General features: G+C 45.2%; 1 protein-coding gene across 2 annotated transcripts in view; it reads right to left on the bottom strand.

Annotated features, from left to right (window-relative positions):
* The window catches only part of LOC5572473 (WD repeat and FYVE domain-containing protein 3), a 57,666-nt gene that overhangs the window by 18,582 nt on the left and 20,722 nt on the right, over positions 1 to 18,362 (bottom strand). For both annotated transcript variants that reach the window (XM_021849446.1, XM_021849447.1), the window contains exons 10-16: positions 10,637 to 10,810; positions 8,786 to 8,940; positions 8,564 to 8,723; positions 7,611 to 8,463; positions 7,233 to 7,555; positions 346 to 1,005; positions 154 to 288 (exon numbers count right to left, since the gene is read on the bottom strand). In XM_021849446.1, coding sequence (XP_021705138.1) covers positions 154 to 288; positions 346 to 1,005; positions 7,233 to 7,555; positions 7,611 to 8,463; positions 8,564 to 8,723; positions 8,786 to 8,940; positions 10,637 to 10,810 — 2,460 coding nt within the window. The remainder of the gene's footprint in view (positions 1 to 153; positions 289 to 345; positions 1,006 to 7,232; positions 7,556 to 7,610; positions 8,464 to 8,563; positions 8,724 to 8,785; positions 8,941 to 10,636; positions 10,811 to 18,362) is intronic.

The raw sequence follows: 18,362 nt of genomic DNA, 5'->3' as shown, positions 1-18,362 counted from the left end.
TGAAGATCCTTACACCCACCTGAAACGTGATGCAGTTAACGTCAAATTAACTATGAGTACGCAAAATAAAAGTGCTAGAATAGTATAGGGTGCCGTCCATATACAAATGTTCACCTCGACCCTTAAACATTATGAGTCATGTTCAAAACTTACCTGCATATCTCGCATTATGCGAATATTCGTTCGTTTTTCGCTGGATTCCGATATCAGCTCCAGTAGATGCTCCAACAAAGACTTCAAAATATCATTTGGTGCTCCAAGCCAGATCTCAAAATCGCACAGCAAATCCTGTAATAGAGCAAATCTTAGTGCTGAGGTTCTTTTCAGTCATGTTACAGCTCATACTTGGAAGGACATAACGTTCGGAATTGCCGATGTTTCTTGGCCACTGTTAACCGTACCAACTAAGTTGAACGTCAGATGAAGAATGTGTGAGTTGAGCAGATGCTTTTTTCTTTTGAATATCATTGCTAAAGTTTGATAGTATCGTTTCCGATCCATTTCATTTTGCGTCGATTTGTTGGATTTTATTACACAAGTCAAGGCCTTGACCCCTGCGTACAGACTTTCGACGTTCTGTGACATGGCAATAATTCCAAGTAGTACACTGCATCCTCCCACGGTGTAAATGATTGCTGATACTGGATTTGGACTGAAACAACGGATGCCCAGATATCCGATCATGACGCCACCCAAAGTCCGAGCTGGTCCTGCAAGATGACCAGCCGAATTGTGCAAGATCTTTATCGGAGTAGCGTTGTCGTGTGAGTTCATTCCCAACTGCTTGGCAATCGATTTGCAATCCACTCTGCTGTACACTTTTCTGATTTTCGATAACGTTAGATTGGAGACGGCCCTTGCGTTCATGCCAAAAATCACACGTTCTTCGGGCACTATTGGGCTGATTGTGTCCTCGGAAATTTTCTCAGCGTGTGGCGCTTGTAGCGACCCTAGGTAATGAGGACCCAGGGCATAAATTTTGTTCACTGTTGTGTTGTTGAAAACCTGTAATAAGAGAAAAAAAATATTACTATGTGTACATAAATTAACTATTGTCGTGGTTGAGAACCACTAGTTACCGAAACCCATAAACATGAACAAACTCAAAGGCTATCCGCCTCAAACTAATCAATGCACTCGAAAAGTGCAAGAGAGTGAAATTACATCCATATGCGACAATTGTAGCTCATCGTTAGTTGCTATCTATCCATCCTCCCTCTGCCCCGCGTGCGGTCCAAATCCAAGCGCATTCGAGCTGAAAGGTTTCAAATTGCGCAACCGGGTAGGTCCGAAAATGCAAATGTGCGCCGAAATTAACTGACTCATGATTTTACATTTTTGGAGGCCACTCCAGCTGTCTCGCTTTATCATACGTAGCTATTCGAATGACTTAATTGTAACCGAACTATATAAACTGTCGAAGCACAAATAGAGAAGACAACCTTTGACTGGAACAGTCCTTCGATCTGAACAGAAGTTTACTTTTCGCAGCCCTTCTCGATTCAGATACCGATCTGATGAAAAGAAAGCCTTTCTCCATATCAATGAACCACGGCCCATACTACACTATTTTGATTATTCAATCACGGAGAAGTAAAGCTAAAAAACTTTAAATTTATTTCACAAATTTCATAAAAAATCGGCCATTTATGACACCTTTTATAGGTATAGGAAATAAATTTTGAAGTTAATACGATTGGTTGGTCTTCCAATTATTGGGTAAGACATCCCCTCTGATCGCTCACCCTTTTCTAAGTAACGGAAAAAAGCGTGAACACCTAACGAATAAATTCTGAATTAGATTTTTCACCTCCAGATAGCCCTCAAACTGCTGAATATCTTTGCTAAAAACATCAACCTTCTAGTTGATCTTGAGCAAGAGAAGATATAAGATTTCTTTTTACTAGCGCCACCAAGCGGATGAATTTCCAATCAGACTTCAGTGCCAGATAATTCTTGATCTGATGAACAGCTTTGCCAAAGACACCAACCTTCTAGCTCATTTGGATGTTGAGATATCTGTTTGAAGCCAATTTTAAACCCCTTTTGTCCACGCTTTTTCAGTTACCTAGAAAACGCGGAGAAATCAGAGGGATGACCTAAGGATTGTAAGACCAACTAACCAAATGTACTTCAAAATTTATTACAAATTAGACGCTCGTTGATATATTTGCTAATTACCCTGTCTACCGGAGAGGCCCTTACCAAGCAGAAGTGGTAGATATTATACCACCAAGCCCCTGCATCGCAGTTGTGGAAAAAAAATTGGACAGTTACATATCAGATGATACGAAGATCAATAATCGGATTTACAATTATCACATACAAAGGAGTCGGGTAAACAAACAACTGTCAAACCGTACCTACTAGCTATCGGATCGCTCTTAAATTTTCAACAATTATCGATTGTTTAGTCAATCACTCTCGCGTTACGTTGTGAAAGTGGCATCCAGAAAACTGGACAATGCCGGGGCAAATGAAGGTGGATCGTCCGGTTCTTCCTACGTGATGATTCGCCGTAATTACAAAGTACCCGCGCGCGACATAACCTCGGACACTCAAGGTGCAAAACGGCAAAAAACGGATACCTCACACCGTCACCCGGAATGCTTCTCCCAACCAGTAGCAAACGTTCCAATTTCAAACGAGTTCAGCCTGTTAGATGGAACCACCGACATGGAATCGCAGGAGCTGCCAACAAATTCGGGAAACAGTTCTCAATCACAAGGAAAAAGGAGACGATTTCCTCCTATTTCTATTGTCAACAAGGGCACCAAGGAAGTTCGCGAACTACTCAACATCGGCAATATTCCCCAGCATGTGTATCACATGAAGGCGATTAAGTCCGGCGTTCAACTATCCATCAGTGGTAACCAAGAGGGTCAAATCCACCATCCGAAAATCATCTCAACGCTAAAGGAATCTAGCGTCGAATTTTTCACCTACACTGCAGCAGAAAACCAACCAGTGAAGATAATTTTGTCCGGCCTTCCGGATTACACCACTCAGCAGCTGAAGGAAGAACTCGAAGCAAACAACGTGTATGCCAAAGATATCAAAACCTTCTGGCAAAAGAAAATTGGTCCCGAAGTTAGTACGCTTTACCTGCTGTACTTCGAAAAAGGCAAGGTCAGGCTGTCGGAGCTACAAAGGGTGAAAACACTATTTAGTATCGTTGTCAAGTGGAGATACTTCACTCGAAAAACTTCCGATGCAGTGCAATGTTTCCGATGTCAACGTTTCGGACACGGAATGCAAAACTGTCATGTCTCTCCACTCTGTGTCAAGTGCGGGGAAAAACACCTCTCAGCCTCATGCTCGCTTCCTGTAAAAGCAGATTTAAGCAAGGTAGATCCAGCTGCCACTCGTTCGAAAATACGTTGCGCAAATTGCAGTGGCAACCACACCGCTAACTATCTCGGTTGTGTCGCTAGAAAAAACTATCTTCAACGCCGTGAAGCAACGAAGAACAATCAGCATCAGCGCAAACCCAGCAAACAAACTTTAGTACCTACGTCTGCGAACTGGCCATCGCTGAATGGAGAGTCGACCAGTGAACCAACAAGATTGCTCCATCAAAATCCTCGACCGTTCCGTTCCTACTCGGAAGTGCTAACAAGCTCCGAAAATGAAGCGTCAGCAGCACACACTAACGATCTCTTCACTCTCACTGAGTTCATGTGCTTAGCTAGAGACTTGTTCGCTCGTCTAAAAGGATGTCGCAACAAAGAACAGCAATTTATGGCTCTCTCGGAGCTGATGGTCAAGTATGTGTATCATGTCTAATTTACAAACCTTACGAGTGGTCAACTGGAACAGCAGGTCTGTAGCAAACAAGAAAATAGAGTTCTTCGATTTCCTCGATCGGTTCCATATCGATGTTGGTATCGTCACCGAGACCTGGCTACGCCCTACGTCGTCGTTTTTCCACACAAGGTACAACTGCATTCGACTCGATCGACGCTCCAGCGAAAACGAGCGAGGGGGAGGTGTACTAATCGCCGTCCGGCGAGATATCAAGTTTGTCGCGCTAAATATAACCACAAAATCTGTGGAATGTACCGGCATCTCCATACCTACGGAAAACGGAATCAACGTTCGCTTCATTGCGGCCTATTTTGCGGGAGTAAGAACATCGACCGATTGGAACCAATACCGCATCGACTTGAGGAACATGATGAAGAGTAACGAGCCGTTGTTTGTGGTTGGTGATTTGAATGCAAGACACCGGAAATGGAATTGCATAAAGGCTAACAAAGCAGGAAACATTCTTCAAAGCGTGGTAGCGCAGTGTAACTTTCATATACATTATCCAGACACGTTCACTTTTCACCCTACCGGTCGAGGCAGACCATCAACTCTAGATCTTGTCGTGTCCAATAATATGGTTAACATGACCAAACCAATAGCTCACAACGAGTTGTCATCTGACCATCTGCCAGTCACATTCGATATTCACCTCAACACCGAGCCAACTGAATCCGTGAACTCAATACGGTGCTACAAACGTGCTGACTGGTCAAAGTTTCAACGCGTAGTTAATTCGAAGTTGGACCTGCTAGACCCGTCCTATGCTGCTCTAAATAGCGAAGCTGACATCGACCGAGCGATAGATCAGCTTACACAAACACTTTTGGAAGCTGAGAACGTTGCAGTTCCCCAAGTTAACATCCGCGCTTATGACACACCGACTGTTCCTGAGAGCACTCGATTGCTTATCGCACTACGAAACCGCCGGCGTCGCCAGTGGATGCGGACAAGAGATCCCATCTACAAGCAAATTGTGCATTCGCTCAACTCTAGAATCGCTGAGGAATGTAACCAGGTTCGATTCCGCAAATTCAGAGAAACTCTCCAAACGATGGAACATGGAAGCAATCAACTGTGGAAAATAACTAAAGCATTGCGGAACAACTGTAAGTACAGCCCGCCACTCCGTGATAATTCAACAATTGTTGCATCTCCAGCACTGAAGGCTAAAGTGCTTGCTGATAGTTTCTCCAAATTCCATTCGAACTCAATGGAAAGTGATCCGCAAACCACAGAAGACGTTAATCGAACTCTGGAATTCCTAGACCAAGCTGATCCTGCTCCCGACAATTCCTGGCTTGTTCGTCCAAAGGACGTACAAAGGCAAATTCGCAACCTAAAAAACAAGAAAGCCCCAGGTCAAGATCAGATAAGAAATGTTATGCTGAAAAATCTTCCTCGGAAAGGCATTGCCCTATTGGCTAGACTGTTCTCGGCATGCCTGAAATTATGTTACTTCCCATCTCGTTGGAAGCACGCCGTTATTATTGCCATCCCGAAGCCTAACAAAGATGCGACACTTCCCACAAACTATCGTCCGATCAGTCTCCTTTCCTGTCTCAGCAAACTTCTGGAACGATTTATTCTGATTCGCATCGAGGCACATTTAGATGTCTCTAGGATTATACCAAACGAGCAATTTGGATTTAAAAAAGGGCACTCTACGTGTCATCAATTGGTGCGACTAGTTAAGCAGGTTCGATCTGGTTTCACTCAAGGTAAATCATCTGGAATGATACTCCTTGACGTGGAAAAAGCATACGACTCTGTGTGGCAGGCAGCTATCCTCCACAAAATGAATCGAGGCAATTTCCCTATCGCTACTACCAAAATAGTACGTTCGTTTCTCAAAGACCGATCGTTTCATGTTGCTGTCGATGGTGAGGTTTCTGAAAGGAAACAAATACCCTACGGCGTGCCTCAAGGAGCAGTACTTAGTCCGATTCTATATAACATATTCACAGCGGATATGGTTATGATAGCGGATGTCCAGTATTATCTGTTTGCCGACGACACAGGCTTTGTGGCATCTCATCGAGACGCTTCAGTAGTGGTGGAAAAACTGCAACAAGCTCAACAGTCACTGGAAGCGTACCAGCGGCAGTGGAAAATTAAAGCCAATGCTAGCAAAACTCAGGCCATATTTTTCTCGAGGAAACGCAGTCCTCGAAACCTTCCGCAACGCGAAATCAGAGCCAATGGACAGTCTGTTCCCTGGTCAGAAGTTGTTCAGTACCTCGGTGCTTCGCTGGACCGAAAATTGACCTTTGCTCAACATGTCTCCAACAGTCTAAAAAAGTGTGACAAGCTAACAAAAGCCTTGTATTCACTGGTCAACCGACGATCTGCCCTCGATGTTCGTACTAAGCTACTTCTGTACAAAACTGTGTTTCGACCAACTTTAACCTACGCTTTCCAAGCATGGCACACCTGTTCCCAATCTCATCGCACAAAGATTCAACGGAAACAGAATCGAGTTCTCAAAATGATGATGAACTTGGACTATTTGCACCCCACTGATGATCTGCATGAGCAAGCTGGTATTGAACTAATCGACGATTGGTTCCAACGGCTTCTTCCCAAATTCCTCATCGGTTGCAGAACCTCGGAAAACCCCTTGCTAGAAGAACTAGTAGAGTAGAGCTGTGATATTGTTTTTTTACTATTAGATCCATTCTTTTTTTTCCTCTAACTGTCACTCACCTATTGCAATTACGAAGGTTTTTTCTTTCTAAATTTTCCTTCCTAAAGATTGACTACCATTAAGGAACTTAAATGTCAGTATATTTTGCTTAGTTCTACGTCACTGCTGTTAGGTCAACCCATCTCAGTCAAAAACTAAATGTAACATGAATTGTAAACTGTCTAAGATCTCAATAAAACTATAAGTAAGTAAGAAAATACAAAGGAGTCGGTACGCTAAATATTTACCATGTCATAGTTCAGTCGACAGTGGCCATTCAACACATTCATTTGCAGTTCTGACAGATTTGTTGAGTACTTTGCTATCCCTGGAGATGCTTTAAAAATGCACCATTTTGTTCATCGACATGATTCAAAACTATTCCAGTATTACTTGTGCAGAATTTCCTGAGTGCCCCAATTGTGTTAGTGTGGAGAAAACAGCGAAGCATGTCGTGTTCGACTGCCCGCGTTTCATTGTTTTGAGAGATCAACATGCTCGCTACATGTCGAAGGCATACGTTCCCGGTCAATGTAATCTAGAGGATATGTGAGGATGCCGACTGCTGGAATGCAGTAACTACGGTTGTAATTCAGATTATGCTGGAACTGCAGCGCCTATGACGCATCGACCAAGCGGCGGCTGCACATTTCCTGAGTTACCTTCTCTTGTGTTCAAAAAGGTGATGATTTTCGTTTCGTCTTATAATAATTACCCGCACTAATGTTTATGTACTCACGTCTTCTATAAGATGGCACACTCCTTGCTTCCAACATAGTCTCGAGTATCGTCTCCAGATCGGCGGGGTTCCAATGTAGGCGAATACCGATGATGCAGGATTCGAGCTGCTGGAATAATGGCTTCCGGGATAGGGCGATATATATTGAATCTTTTGCGTATGCATGTGGTGTCCGTCTATGTAGAGCGAAAAGCTTGTGCTTTTCCCTACAGTTTTGTTCAGCACCAGAACCAAATGATGCCACTGTCCTTCAACAAGCAAGTCTGGACACCATACTCTGGCGCTGTAATCTTCCAAGCAATCTGGTTCCCATTCTGCGACATCTGAAAATATTGGGGTTTATACACAGTTAACAAAATACTAACTTGCCGTGCGTACTTTGCTCCATGAGTATTTCTTGGGTCGATGTAATTATGGCCTTGTCTTTGGCCGACAGTAAAACGCTTAGGCAGATGTAGTTTTCCTCTCTAGGTTTATTAACGGTGCGTACAATTGTTAGTAGTCGAATTCCATGTGGATCAATTCGGGAGTCGCTGAACTTTTCCACGCAAAACCAAGTCGAAAAGCTCAGCCCACTCGAAGGTGGGAAATTTCTGTCACCGGTTCCGATGCCTCCAATAGCCTGCCCATCAACATCTAGATTACCACTAGCTGTCGTTGCCTGTGGTGAAAGGCTTGGCAAAAATATGCATCCAAATCCTTCTGAGCTCATGTCCATCTCGACAAAGGGCGGTAGAGTATAAGACCCATGAGCTCTGAAATCTCGAGGCGTAGTCATCGATACCAGGGTCTTAATGCGAGTCAATGGTATCGAAGCTGTACTGGATGCATTCTTATCACTGTTGCACTCCATAGGGAATCCCAGGCGTAGAAATTCCCGAAATTCTTTGGGTAGCAATGCTTGTACAGCCAGCCGTTCGAAAATATATTGCAAAGGCAAATGAAGTATATGTTGCTCTTCCAGCAGAGCTATTCTGCATACTTTCAACAATGCGCCGGCCATACCGATTTCACACAGTATCTGCTGATTACGTTCACTTCGAACAAGACTTTTCAATACTTCGGCCAAGAAGAATTCCAATGCTACACTGAGCTCGTCATGTCTGGTATTAGACACAGAAGGAAGAAGTAGCAGCATGCACAGTACTGTCCCAGGATGAACAATTGTTGGTTCTAATGTCGGCATTGCCAAATTAAGCACAGAGATTCCTCCTTTAGTCATACTTGCTGCCTGAAATGATGAGAATAATGGGCATTGTTGAAAAGAAATACATCGCTGTAAAACGTATCTACCAACAAAATCTATCTATTTTGCATTAAAAGCAACTTACTCTATCGTTAGTTTCAATTCGAGGTGACAATTTAGAGAGGCTTGCAATAGTTGAAACATTAATCGAGTTAGAGCCATCGAAGTTATCCAATGCAATGTTGTACAAGATACGATAAACGATGCATGCAAAAGATAACGACAATGGTTCAGGAAGTTCAGCACTGAAAAATTCAATATTAGTGAGAGGGACACGAGTAAAACAGTTATTGTTAGCAGCTCAAACCTTGAATCTCCGGGATCACGTGCAAATATCTGACTGAAAATCACATTCGTCTCCTGTGATGGTTTGGAGGGAGCTCCGATTTCTTTTCTCAGTATCGTTGCCGGGCTGAAGCATCCCAAGGCTCGAAGTGCATTGCAGAAGGTCGTGGTACACAACTGGAATAGAAAACACAATGGGGATTGACCAAGTACTCTTCATAAAACATAATCATCGTGTTTTAGCTTATCAACTCTAAACTTCTAAAATCAACATCGCTCATTTGATTCCTGGTCAGATTCAGAGTGTAATCAAATACCAAAAAACACATAGTAGTTGGGCTTAGAATGGGTATCGCATTTAGTACTGCATTTGGTCCCTTGATACTACATTTGGTATCGACAGATCGTAGTACACTTTTCACAGCATTCTAGACTTTGCTCTACCACCCCATGTACCATACAATTTTGGGCAACTGCAAGAAAATTGAAGGTTTTATTTAGTCTTTGGTGTAATCTTTCGGTAAAAACTGAGACTGCACAAAATATTCGAAATTTGCATGGAAATGTTATGGGAAACATGTTAAGTCATTCAAATAGTCATAGCTTTTTCATTAATCTTTGGAAGCTAGTTCAATAATAACGGATACATTTATCAGCTACGACTCTATCTAATACTGTTTTTGAATCGGGATTTTTAGTTATTAAATTTCTATCAGAATCAAAAAAAATATGGGTTGTGATAATTAAGCTGCTGTGCCGACATCACTAATAATATGCATTAGAGCATAGTAACCTGTTGCAGTATTATTTAAGTACTGAAACGTTAAAATTTAGTGTTTTTCGACACAGTTGTAGCTGATGAGTATAGCTAAAAATAGCAGTACCATACTAGCCCTCAAGCTAAAACTATTAAGGCCGCACGGGACGTCATTATAATCATCCTATCCATTTGAAGAAGCAGATCTCAAGTACCACTCCATGTATGGATGTGAAAAATTTATCACTATATTCTATATATGTGGTGCACAATCGATTAAATTTTCAGCTTCATCGGTTCACTAAAACTCGAGATTTGCTTCGGTAAAGTTTTGATGATAATCGTTAGAGTGAGACAAAAGATAGGGAAAATAACACGGTCTCCCGTGTCCCCTTAAGATTTGAACAAATTACTTGGTTTGCTCATTCAAGCTTTGAAAGACTTGTGCAGTTTGATTTGTCATGCCAACGAACTCAAATTTTTGGCTTTCTAGTCAATCTGATCAGCAGGCTTTGGAAAATTTAACGATCATTGACACACAAGCCATAATTTCATCCCATTTATCCGCCTCCATTCTTACAACACGCATGACATTTATCGTTCTTGCAAGATAACGAGCCATGAACGAAAACAAGATAGACACACACCACCCACTGTTTGGCGCCGATCACTGTGTGTCAACACTTGTAACATTCGCTAAACCACGCTCATTATGATCAAGACACAGAGGCGAATATTTACCATTTTCTGTGCTATGTTTGCAACCAAAGGCATGTTCAGTGATCCAATGGATTATAATTAGGTTGTTAGAGGCTGCATTACTAAAAAATATGAAAGTTATAATCAATTTCATGCAAAACATAAATCACCCGAATGGCTCGATACTGTTGCAGTCTGTGAGAGTTGCTGCTCTTGAACGCTCTCGTGCCACGTACCAAATGATAGAATGGATGCTTACATTCATAGTTATGGTTCACGAACATTACACTGTCCGAATATGGTTCGATCGGCTTATTCGGATCAAAATCCAAACACTCCTGATCAGCAATCGAATACGAATTTTCGAGTCACCCTAATATCTACATACATTTGAACGAAGAAACAAAACATTCTTACCTCTTGTTGAAAGAACTTTGCATTGGCTGGTTCGAAGCGCATGGCCGTCGTTAGTGCCTGGCAAACCACATTTAACAATTGTAGGTAGGCATGGTACTCATTTTTGTTCGCCTTGTCAGTGAAGACATCCTTCAGTGAATCAATAGTCTTGATTAGGTGACTAAATCCGTTGACCTAAAATGAAAGTAAATTAACCCGTTAACATCCAAGGTATCATACAATTGGAATATTAAGCTCCGTATTTGTTATACATAATAGTATTCCCATAAATTAAACCTTATTCCGCCAAAAAGGTCATGTCTATGGTGGGGATCCACGCTTTGTCTAGTTGTTCTATAAGATTATTTTCGAGATTTATTAAATATATTGAATAGCATCAACCCATTACAATGTAAAGAAGTTGAAAAAGTGTGGTATAGAGGAAGGAGGAGGAGCATATTTGTCAATTTCCCCGTTCCTCATTCCCTTCAAATGATCATCTTCATCATTCAACGACTAGAAAACATGTTTTATTTTTTTTTTAGCATTAAGGTGAAACAGTTTGGAATCCAACTTCTAAGATTGCACTGAAACTTTAAAGTCACTAATCTCGCGAAGGAAGAATCCTACAACAGTGTACTTTTTATTTTGGCTTTGTGCACTAGAAGAAAGCTTAAAATAAGAAGATCAGGGTCGTTTGCGTACTATTTATCCAGTTTTGTGCCTTTGAAAACGCGAGTAGGGTCACAAATCGGCCATTGTGACGGCCATCTTTGAATTCCGAGATGTTTCACCTTAAAGGTAATTCATAAATGGTGTCAAGGTTAATATAAAAACGTAAGGAGCTTTGCACTCGACATAAAAAAAAACCTATTGTTGCTCGACTTGATCATAAGTAACTATTATTTTGGTCAAGGCAGGTTGTTTTCTTGATGTTTCGCACATAAAGTCGATTCCCAGCTAAAAAGTTTTTTTTGGAAAAATGTCTCATTAAGTGGATTGAAGACACCAGACAAGTCGAAGACACCATATTTATTTCTCGTCACTGGACTTCAATATAAGCAAACAGTAAATGTCCTCTTTGGGTACTTTCAGGAACCGGTGCCAGGTGACCGGGTATGAAATGGCTAGCATCAATGAGAAACAATGTTATTTGACCTTCTGGAAACTTTTCACTAATAGAAAGTACTCAATGAATAATTTTGAAATTGATAATCTTGGAATATACCCCATTTGAATCCGGAATAACTCCGGAACCAAATGGCCAATCAAATTTCTTCAGGAACATAATAAATCTTGAAGAGTATGCGATTTGTCTGAGACCAGAGGATCCAGAGCCAAGTTATGATTTAATTTTCAATGAAAAGTTCTGACGTTGGGGGTTTGAGAGTTAAAACAACGATGGACGCTGTGCAAAACTGCGTGAAGATCTCTAGCGAACACTCCAGTTCGGACAATTTGTCTGCTTCGCGGACGATATGGATGTCGCGTCTCCAGATGAAAGCCGGAATCATCGACACGCGAAAACCGATTTTTCTCTTAATCTATGCGTTGAACCTAACGTCGGGCATAGTGCGCTGGACAGCGGGTCTGGTGTGCTACCCGTCTAGGAAGCAGTGTCACGATAGACGGAAATCGTTTCGAGGTGGTTGCCGAATTCGTCTACCTCGGACCCTTGCTGACGGTCGACAACAACGTTAGACGTGAAATACGAAGGCGGAAGTCTTGCCTACTATGGGCTCCAGAAGAAACTGCAGTCAAGATCCACCCTCGCACCAAATGCACAATGTACAAAACGCTCATTAGACCGGTACACTCAAAATAATCCACACGTCAGTGCTAAGGCCGTGTAGTTCCGGCGTCCAGAATAGAACTACGGACAACCCGTTCCGGTGGTAAGAGTCCACCAAACGGGGTAACCCCAATTCAAGGTGTGATGCGAAAAACCGTGCTGAGGAATGAATGGTCGAAGGGGTGAAAAAGATGTTCGGCCATTAACGGAGCCTGTGGGGCACCTGGGCACCCCTCACAGTATTTGTCCCTTACCGCGTTAATGCAGGGCTCTGGCGTGGTTGACCTCTTTTCCCGTGCTACTCGTGGGATCCAAAATGAGTACAAATTCAAATAATAATCAGATTAGTAGTGGTAGTGCAGGTAGTTGCAGTAGTAGGGAAGCGAACCCCTTCGCAAGAAGTGGGCTAGCTAGATCTCCGATGAGGAGAGTAGAAGCAGGAGGAGGCAGCAGTGCACGTAGTGCCAGTGCTGGAACCCATATTTCATCCCCGGCTAACGCATCGGGTGAAGTTATGGATGGAGCGTGGTTGATGAGGGCCATCAATAAAAGTAGAGATGGGCTCTCTGCGATGGAAGTGGCTGCACAGCAGCTCGACTCCATAATTGACTTTGCGTCCTCGAAGTCTAACATCAGCAAGGACCTCAAGCAGGCCTTGCTTAGACTTCGTAAGTCAATGTTGGCGGCCAAGCAGAACCATGCTGAACCCATGGTGACTGTGGCTGCGGCAGAACCCGTGGAACTGAAGGTGCCGAAGTCTACCCAGACGGAACCCTTCGTTTTCGCGGGCAGCCCCAAAAGCGTGGAAGCGAATGCTTACAGCAAGCAATCGCAGAAGCGCGCGAGGCAGCCGTCAGGGGAGGAGCTACCCGGCGGCGCTCGTAAGGCCAGGCGGATACTGACCCCGAAAACCGGCAGAAGTGCCGGAAAATCGGACCCCAGCCAGGCGTCCCGGAAAGCCGAGAAGGGTGGGCCCGAAAAGGCTGGCCCCTCACGGAGTGATGGGAACAGGGGGTTGCGACCTTTGAGAGGTCCTCCATCACCACAGGTCAGGGCGGAGCAGGGGGGGGACGCCCCCTGGACAACCGTAGTGAGGAAGAAGAAGAAGAAGAAACAGGAGAAACAGGAGCGCAGGGATACCAGACCTAAGAAAGGTAGGAGGGTAGGTGCCAAGCGCGAAAAGGGTGATGCGATCATCATCAAGACGGAAGAGTCCAAGTACTCGGAAGTCCTGAAGGCGATGCGCAGTGACGCGAAGCTTGCGGATCTAGGAGCCGACGTACGCAGTGTCAGACGCACTCGTACAGGCGAAATGATCCTCGAGCTTAAGCGCGACAAGGAGCGCAAGGGCGCCGCCTACAAAAGTTTGGCGGAAGAGGTCCTTGGCGCTGGTGTTGAAGTGAGGGCTCTGACGCAGTCAGTGACTCTGAAGGTGATGAACCTTGACGAGATCACTAACGCAGAAGAGCTCGTCACGGCACTGCGGCAACAGTGCGAAGTGCAGGTGCCCACCACCGCCGTTCAGCTACGGAAAGGTCCGGCAGGTACTCAGGTGGCCTTAGTACACCTACCTGTGGCAGACGCAAATAAGTCCGCTAAGGTAGGTAAGATCAAGGTTGGTTGGTCAGTATGTTCACTGAACATACATGAGCAACCAGTGATCTGCTTTAGGTGCAGGGAACCTGGACACAAGTCCTGGGGCTGTAAAGGCCCTGATAGGACTAAGTTGTGCAGGCGTTGTGGTGAGGAAGGTCATAAGGCACTAGGCTGCAAGAACCCTCCCAAGTGCTTGATTTGTTCCGGCAAGTCCGTGAACAACAATCACCCAACGGGAGGCTCAAGGTGCCCGACCTTCAAACAAGCCATCAACGAAAAATCACAGTGCAGGTAACGCAGCTGAACCTGAACCACTGTGACGCAGCTCAGCAACTGCTGTACCAGTCAGTTGCTGAGTGGGGGACGGACATCGCCATCATATCGGACCCATACCGAGTACCCGCCGGCAACGGCAACTGGGTCGTGGATGGATCCGGAAAAATGGCGGCGATATGGACAACGGGTAAATACCCTGTCCAGCAGTTGGTGTCTACTACCTACGAGGGCTTCGTGATCGCCAAAGTAAACGGGGTCCTCTTCTGTAGCTGCTATGCGCCTCCGAGTTGGTCGACCGAGCGGTTCACGCAGATGCTGGACTGTATGACGACCGCGCTGACAGGGCGAAGGCCAGTTGTAATAGCGGGTGACTTCAATGCCTGGGCCGTGGAATGGGGAAGCCGTAACACGAACCAGCGAGGTCAAATCCTGCTAGAGGCACTGGCCGTGTTAGATGTCGATCTGGCTAATGTTGGTGCCAAAAGTACCTTCAGCCGTAACGGAGCGGAGTCGATTATCGACGTTACTTTTTGTAGTCCTGGCCTAACGAGTAGTTCGAACTGGAGGGTAGACGATGCCTACACTCACAGCGACCACCTGGCGGTTCGCTACAGTATCGACTACAACAACAGCAGGCAGCGGGTTGAGGAAGCGGCTAGGTCAAGGCCAAGCCCTCGTAGGTGGAAGACATCGTACTTCAATGATGAAGTACTTAGGGAGGCGCTCCGCCGTGAGCGTAACCTACTCGGCCTAAGCGGGGACGAACTGGTAGCGGTGCTTACGCGTGCATGCGATGCGACCATGCCTAGAAAAGTCCACCCTAGGAATGGGAGACCACCGACATACTGGTGGACTCAAGCTATCGCGAACCTGCGCCGTGCCTGCCTACGGGCCAGGAGACGGATGCAGCGAGCACGTACCGAGCAGGAGCGTGAAGAACGACGGGCGGTGTTCACCGCTGCCAAAGTCGCGCTGAAGTCTGAGATAAGGGCAAGCAAAAAGGCCTGCTTCGAGGGACTCTGTCAGAGTGCCAACGCGAACCCGTGGGGTGATGCCTACAGGATCGTAATGGCGAAGACAAGAGGTGCAATTGCTCCTACGGAGCAGTCTCCACAGATGCTGGAGGGGATCATCGAGGGGCTCTTCCCGCGCCACAACCCTAGCCCATGGCCTCCTTTTGTAGGACAGCCGGGAATTGGGGCTGGTGATGAGGATAGAGTAACTGATGAGGAACTTGTAGGGATTGCAAAATCCCTAAGCATGGGGAAGGCACCAGGTCCGGACGGAGTTCCAAACCTGGCCCTCAAAGTCGCAATCTTGGAGGCTCCCGGTATGTTCAGATCTGCTATGCAGATATGCCTGGACGAGGGAGTATTTCCAGATGCGTGGAAGAGGCAGAGCCTGGTACTATTGCCAAAGGCGGGGAAACCACCCGGTGACCCGTCGGCGTATAGACCAATATGCTTGATTGACACGGTGGGGAAAGTGCTCGAGAAGATCATCCTCAACAGACTGTCGAGGTACACCGAGGGTGTAAATGGTCTCTCAGGCAACCAGTTCGGCTTCCGGAAAGGGAGGTCCACTGTAGACGCTATTCTGACGGTTAAGAAAACCGCTGAAATAGCACTCCAGCGTAAGAGGAGGGGTATTCGCTACTGCGCAGTAGTGACTCTGGATGTAAGGAATGCATTTAATAGTGCCAGTTGGGCGGCTATTGCTGATGCGCTCCTGCGTCTGGGGATACCCGAGTACCTGTACAAGATTCTCGGAAGTTACTTCCAGAATCGGGTATTAGTCTATGACACAGAGGTGGGTCGGAAGTGCTTTCACATAACCTCAGGAGTCCCGCAAGGTTCCATCCTGGGTCCGGTGTTATGGAATGTCATGTACGACGAGGTGTTGAGATTAAAATTCCCGGCGGGTGTGGTCATCGTTGGCTTTGCCGACGATATTACGCTGGAGGTCTACGGTGAATCGATCGAAGAAGTGGAATTGACTGCAGCCCACTCGATCGCAATTGTGGAGGAGTGGATGAGCTCCAGGAAACTGGAATTGGCTCACCACAAAACTGAGGCTGTTGTTGTCAACAACCGAAAGTCGGTGCAGCAAGCGGTGATCAGTGTAGGCGACTGCACAATCACTTCGAAGCGCTCCGTCAAACACTTGGGGGTGATGATCGACGACAAGCTTACCTTCGGTAGCCATGTCGATTATGCCTGCAAGAGAGCCTCCACAGCTATTGTGGCACTGTCCCGGATGATGTCCAATAGCTCTGCGGTGTACGCCAGCAAGCGAAAGCTTCTGGCCAGTGTCGCCTCGTCCATACTGAGGTATGGTGGCCCGGCTTGGGGTACGGCTTTGAGTACCGATAGCTACCGTAGCAAGCTAGAGAGTACTTATAGGCTAATGTGCCTGAGGGTTGCGAGCGCGTACCGTACCGTGTCACACGATGCACTTTGTGTCATCACCGGTATGATGCCTATTGGTATCCTTATCATGGAAGACATAGAGTGCTTCGAAATGCGCGGCACAAGAGGCATACGCAGGACTGCCAGACTGGCCTCCATGGTCAAATGGCAGCGTGCGTGGGACAGTTCCACCAAGGGAGTGTGGACTCACAGGTTGATTCCGAGGTTAGATATCTGGGTCAATAGGCGCCATGGGGAACTAACATTCCACCTAACACAGGTCCTTTAGGGTCATGGATGCTTTAGACAATATCTACACCGTTTCGGTCATGCGGGTTCTCCCGAATGTCCAGTTTGTGCAGGTTTAGAGGAAACGGCGGAACACGTTTTGTTCGTGTGCCCGCGTTTCCGCACAATGCGTGACCGCATGTTTGCCACATGCGGTCGGGACACGACTCCGGACAATTTGGTCCAGAGGATGTGTGCAGACGAGTTTGGCTGTAATGCCGTTTCATCGGCTATCACCCACATCGTCTCGGAACTCCAAAGGAGGTGGCGTGTGGACTCGAGGAGTGACTAGTGCAGACGCTAATCAACAGGTGGTCCAAGGGTTCGCAGTCGGCTACGTAGGTCATACCGGTGCCCTACGGTCGAAATCGACCCTTACAGCGATTAAGTGGCCGCGGGGAGAACATCCTGGTAGCGCTGCTGTCGTGGCGCCGGCCTACTGGGTGGATACGAGCCTCTGGTTGTTCGGGGCAGGTGGAGGCCCCTTCGTCAGCAATCCCAGCTGGTGCTAGCTGATAGGGCCTGAGCCTTCAGTAGGTCAAATTGCGAAGCCCGCAGTATCAGTTCTTGATACCTGCGGTGTAGAGTGTCCATTTCCCGGCCATTTGGCTCGTCCCGGGATTCGGGACAAAAATCTATGCTTGTCCCGGGAAATCCCGGGATCCCGGGATTTATCAATTTTTCAATAAAGCTAGCATTTCGGTTGAAATGGAAGTTCAAATTTAACAATACAATGTTTTTTCAATGAAATAAACAGATAATGTAACTTTTCAAAATAATATGTTAATTATAGCAAATCACATTTCAGATATTCTGATGAAGAAACCTAACAAAAATCAAAACTTAGCTTAACTAATCACGGGTTTGCTACGGATTTTTTCAAATTCTCTATAACACTTATGAATGGAAGTTTGATAGAAACTTAAGTCATAATATTAAAGCGATTTGTTTGAATTTGAAAAGCCATAAAAACTTTAGAACAAAAGAAACGATCACAGATCATTGAAGGTATTGTAGATCATGCTAAAAGTTAATTACTCAAAATTATTGACTGAAGTTTGATGCCGTGAATCGCAAGTCAGTGCCATCTACATTGTGGTCAAAATTGAGTTGAGATCAGTTTTCATTATATCTTCTAATGATCTTTCAGCTGCCCTAACGAGAAATCACTTTTTGTTCAGTAAAATTAGGACAGAACACCAAGTCGAATTGTCCCATAATGAACAAAAAAACGCACTGCAGATTTTCGCATCGTGTTCATTACATTTATTAATTCATTCAAAAATGAATCGTTATTTGGTCATCTTTATATTTTTCCTAGAAAGGTTACGGAATGGAAAGCAAATTATGAATATTTCATCAGAATTGAAACATGTTCCATTCTCCT

This window comes from Aedes aegypti, chromosome 3 (assembly GCF_002204515.2).
Source record: "Aedes aegypti strain LVP_AGWG chromosome 3, AaegL5.0 Primary Assembly, whole genome shotgun sequence".
NCBI classification, from domain to species: domain Eukaryota; kingdom Metazoa; phylum Arthropoda; class Insecta; order Diptera; family Culicidae; genus Aedes; species Aedes aegypti.
This window is presented reverse-complemented; position numbering and strand designations above follow the sequence as displayed.